Raw genomic sequence first — 5442 nt, 5'->3', positions numbered from 1 at the left:
AAGAAAAATTACATATATAACTAAAGTTAAATCACAATTTTTTTTTAAATCTAATCGGTTAATTCGGTTACCGACCAAATTAACCGATTTTATTTCGGTTCGGTTTTCATCGGTTATGAAAATTATTTCGATCGGTTCGGTTCGATTATGGTTAATTCGATTACCGCACCGACCGAATGCTCACCACTAGTCACTAGTAAACGTTATTATCATTTCACTTCTCGAATTTCAAAAAACAAAAAGAAAAACAATATAAATTACGCCACATGGAGAACTCTGAACTCCTGTCTATATCTTATTGATTTGAATATTATCGTTTTTTCAGTCTTTATATTTGGTTTTGAATGAAGAAAAAAGAAAAAGAAGTGGTAGCAGTGGGGTGCTTATTAGGGTTATGTGGCTTCTTCTCCGAAGGCTGCAGCCTGGCAAGATCAATACTCTCCAAGCTAAGCGGCAGGAAAACAACACTTGAAGGTGAACGGTAGCAACCATTTCTCAGCAACTGGATGGTGGAAACGGAGGAGTGCCACCGTTGCAGCTTTACGCGGCGGGGATGAAACAGGTGTAGGAATGGGAATGTAGGGAAATGTTAGAAATGTAATGAAAAATCAGTGCTCGACGTGTGCGTACGTTATTATATATATACTTTAGGATGTTGTATTAAAATTATATGGTTTTGTTTTTTAAATTTTTTGGATTTTTATAATAGTTAACATTTGAGTTTGGATAATATTTATATAAGATTGAGATAATGTTAACTCGTTAATAGATCGTATTTCTTCCATTCGAATGTTTGATAAAAAAAAATCATCCGATTACATCTAACGGAAAATACTTCTGGTGTCTTCTAACGTTTGTTCGTCCATGCATAATCCAGCTCTGTTACAGTTAGCTCAGTCATATTCAGGTCGGTCACATCCTGACTCAGACCTCGCTGCTCGAATAACATAAAACTACAAGAAACTTCAAAGTATTTGACTCGTCATATCGAATTAAAGGTATGTAAAATTTTGTGTATCTTCATTTTTGAAACTTCATTAGTTATAACATGGAGCAAGAAAACATGACTCGTCACAATCAAATCTTCACTTGATCAAATCATCTGACAAACATGCCAATACTCGAATTATAAATCTTTCCAAAAAACACACAATTAGTTCAATTACTTTGTGGTAGATAATTTACTAGAATATTTTATTTTCCAGATTCATTTCCTGCAACCGAAGTCTCGATAATATATATTATCATAATTCAATACGCTTAGTTGTTTATTTGCTTCAGTTTGCTAAAATAAAAAAATAAAATAGTTATTCATATCTATTACAGGATATTGCTACACTACACAGAGCTAGGTACGAACTTGGAAAATCCATTTGAATTTTACGAAATTTCAACGTAAATTGTACAATAGGATCTTCACACGATGAATATATATATATGTGTATATATATTATATAGAGACACACACACACACTAATTCACTCTTCAGTCTGCAACCCCTCTTCACCTCAATCAGCCAACAAATAGGTAATCTTTGCACCATGCATCGATCATCCAGTTGCTTGCAATTTTCCAAATTCTTTCTTTTTTCTTCCTCACGTTTCATTGAAGAATCTCGAGTTACATTTCGGTAGTGTCCGTCCTTTAATAAATATACTATAATTTTATATACTATTTTCTTAATAAATATATACAAATCTCATACTCCAAAATGTATTAAAACACCTTGAGAGTGTCTGCTGGTGGCATAATTATGGATTAGTAGTGCAATGATATTGTATAATGCATAGAGAAGTCCAACAAGAGAAAATAACTTCGGATTAAAAAAAAAACAAGTTGACCGAGAAGTATTTAAACAAAAGAAAAGGTTTCAATCTTGTTCTTAACTGAGTTGTAAATGGAAACAGAGGGAAATGCATGTGACATACGGTATATTCTATGGCTACACATGGAGCCATGCACTTCGTATGATGCTTATGGATCATGTAAATTTCACACTGACAAGTCATACCCAGTATCTGATCCATCATTCACATGATTTGTTACCAATCAGAGCACTCAGAGGTATATCAACAGGTGCAGCATAGATTATACCATTTGCAAATCTCAAATGAGATTACACTGATTTAAAAGCAAATAAGACTTTCCATGTACATATAATTCAACTGATCACTCTCACAGAAGTTCCAATCAGCAGCCCAAATACAGCACACAATATGCCAAGTAAAGAAAAACAAAGAAAACCATATCTAGATTTTCTTGAAGTTGCAGAGGCATTACCTGCAGCAACATTCGAGTTTCTAGCATTTAGTCTTACCCTGCTAAAACTAGACATATGTTCAAAAGCCCTATTTACCAAAGCGCTGTCAGAAGCAGAAGCAGGAGTTGTAGGTATAGACTCCACGAAGGACCAGAGTGCGGATGAAAACCATGAGTCTGTACCATCGTCCTGTTTGTTGCTTCCGTTTTCATTCGATCCGTGAAAATGTGTATCAAAATCATTACTTCGATTCTGATGTATCAAGCCTATACATGGCAAAAAAATAAATGGCTAACCAATCAGAATAGAGTCTAATATTACTTCATCTGAATAAAAGCTCTTGCGGTGGCAGAAACTCCCCCGCTTTACGTGGGCACGAGAGTTTTCACCATCTTGAAGATGACATGGTCTTCCCATACCATTCATCTGATCAAGAGCTCCATTAGATTTAATGAATAAATGAGAATAAATGGTGTGCAAGCACAAAAACATGAGGATATTTGGTTTAGGAAGAAATTAAATGTCTAGTCATAAAAACTAAGACGAAGTAAAATCAAATATACATCTGCATCTGTTCAAATATCGCATTTCGTCATTCAAAATAATATAAGGCGTCACCGAAGTTCGCAATAACCTTAGTACCTGCAGTTGATGATGGAATGAAGCCTTGATTTCCTTCTGTGGCATTGAAAACACTGAATCCGTGCTCATCTGTCCACAGCTGGGAGTTGGTTGTATATTCATCATTTGATTGGGACTGCAGCAGGTGACTCACCGTACCATTTTCATTATTTTTCAAGTACGAGCTTGAAATCGGGTTCGTAACTCCAATTTCAAAACCATTCAAGTATTGTTGAGAAATTTGCCCAGGCTCATTTACCCCAAATTCAGGAATGGATAAGGATGCATCTTGGAAAAAGTCAAACTCACTAAAACCGTCAATCTGCAGCTTCTCTAAGTCATCCGATGCAAGATTTTTTGTGGTTGGTTCTGGATCATTTAGATCATCCATTTCAAGAAAATCTTCAAGAAAATTATCATCAGTTTCTGGATGATCAAGACTGTTAATATTTGGAATAAAATTGACTTCAGGTGCCTCGTAGATTTGAAATTGAGTTGGGCCTGACATCGTAAGGTCAAATCTAGTCTGCACAAAAGTTTGATGGTTGCATGGTTGAAGCACGGGTAAAGACACGTCCCTCGGATGACTGCTGATTAAAGGACTCTGAGCTACCTCCTGGCCAGCAAACTGGTCCACGCCATGGCCACAATCAACAGCAAGATGCTTAAGAGGAGGTAGTGGCTCCTCTTCTATTTGGTTCATGATCTCCTCGAGATCATCAAGTAAGGACTGCTGTTGGCAATTAACTGTACTAAGATGTTCGATAGGTGTGATTTTATTAGATTTCTTTACCAGGTTCTCCAGTTCGACAATGGATTGAACTTCAAGATTGTCCTCGTCCCAGTCTTCCTCCCGAAAAAATGCACCGTATTGCTCACCGTTTTTGGGACCAGGTCCACTTTTCTTGTACACCTTGCATAGAGCATAGTAATTCATAGGATTTAAACATTTTTTTAGCTCTTCTTCATCCAAAGTATATTCATGCATCACCCAATCTGTGCGCTCTCCGCAAGGTGCCCGACCTCTGTAGAAAACAAGAGTTTTCTTATTACCAACAGAACAAGATCCATAAGTGATGGTACGGTCCTTCCCAGTTGCTTTCCAATATCCATGAATTGTTGCTCTGCTAGATCTTGATGCATTTGGGTATTTCCTGTCTCTAGGACTGAAGAAGAACCATTGCCTGTCACCAGTTTTCAATTTTGATAACCCTGCATTTCATAATGTGAAAGGAGAGTAAATAGAAGGATCAAGCCATGATTATGAAAGTTTCGATAATGCCAAACAATTTGCACAGATCTCAAACAAGAATAAAAAATATCAACACCAAGAAAATGCCACGTCTGGATACACAAATTCACACATAAGTTATTCACAATCTCACAATTTCAATACTACGTCAATAAGAGTCGGCAAACACAAATAACAACGCGGATAACGACCAGATCGATATTTAACCTCTGAAACAAATATTTTTTGTCTACATGACTCAACCGCTTGTGCACATATCCAGGCAAAAAAATACCGGTTCCAAAACACAGGATTCAAACTAATAAATCAAGGATTTATTTTGCAAAAAAAGTTTTTGCAGCTGCACACAATCTCAAATATGCATATTCACGACATAAACACAAGGTATACTACCAACGCAGCTCTCATTTCAGTTTCATTTTCCCTAACAAGAGATTGAAAATTTTGTTTAGCGCCATTTACAAACAATCAGCCCAATCCCTGGAAAAAATAAAATTTATAGATCAAACTAATCATATGTAGCGTTGACTCAAAACTATCATCAGCTCTACGCGAATAAAATACAGATCTGTAACACAAGAAACAATCTAGAAAACGCAAACACATTATAAACCTTAATAAAAACATCAATCAATAAAAAAATCCCGGACAACAGACGATAAACCCACCGCACACCACCCCAGAAAAACAAAAAAAACAACCATAAAAAAGTCAGCGCTCAGACCACTAACACAAATATAGGGAAAAAAACACAATAAAGATCATCAAAGAGGTAAATATAATGATAGCAGCCATGGGCGGAGACAAGATTTGGGAGCAAAGTATTAAATTGTTTAGGGGGAAACTTAATTCTTTAAAAATTAAATCCGAAATTCTAATTTTTTTGGATTGGCAGATAGTAAAAACGATTAAATACTGAAACTACCTGGCAACTCCTCCGGATCCCACTTGTAAACATCAGTTTCTGCTATAACATCCAGACCGTATCGTTTCTTGCATATTTTCCTCTTGAGATAGAAAAGTACGAGCTCCTCATCGGTGGGGTGGAACCTGAATCCCGGAGGAAACCTTTCTCCGTTCCCAAAACAATCAGATCCCGAATTCAACTTCATCGATCGATCGACCGATCAAAAAACCTCAAAACATGCCAATAAGTGGGTTTTCGAGTAAACGAATGAATCTGAAGAGCGAAACCCAAGAAGATTAGAGGATGAATGAAAGAAAGTGATTCGGTCAAAGAAAAAAATACTACAAAATGAATTTGGCGGACTCGAAATCTCTGGGAAATACAGAAGTTGATTTTTCTACT

General features: G+C 36.4%; 1 protein-coding gene across 1 annotated transcript; it reads right to left on the bottom strand.

The window, feature by feature from the left end:
* Positions 1–2125: 2125 nt before the first annotated feature.
* On the bottom strand, positions 2126–5442 carry LOC142551415 (NAC domain-containing protein 17-like). The gene is made up of 3 exons (XM_075660643.1): positions 5059–5442; positions 2903–4093; positions 2126–2526 (listed from the first exon to the last, which is right to left on the bottom strand). The coding sequence occupies exons 1-3, from the start codon at positions 5243–5245 to the stop codon at positions 2162–2164; spliced, it is 1743 nt and encodes a 580-aa protein (XP_075516758.1). The 5' UTR covers positions 5246–5442; the 3' UTR covers positions 2126–2161.

This window comes from Primulina tabacum, chromosome 7 (assembly GCF_025594145.1).
Source record: "Primulina tabacum isolate GXHZ01 chromosome 7, ASM2559414v2, whole genome shotgun sequence".
Lineage (NCBI taxonomy): Eukaryota > Viridiplantae > Streptophyta > Magnoliopsida > Lamiales > Gesneriaceae > Primulina > Primulina tabacum.
This window is presented reverse-complemented; position numbering and strand designations above follow the sequence as displayed.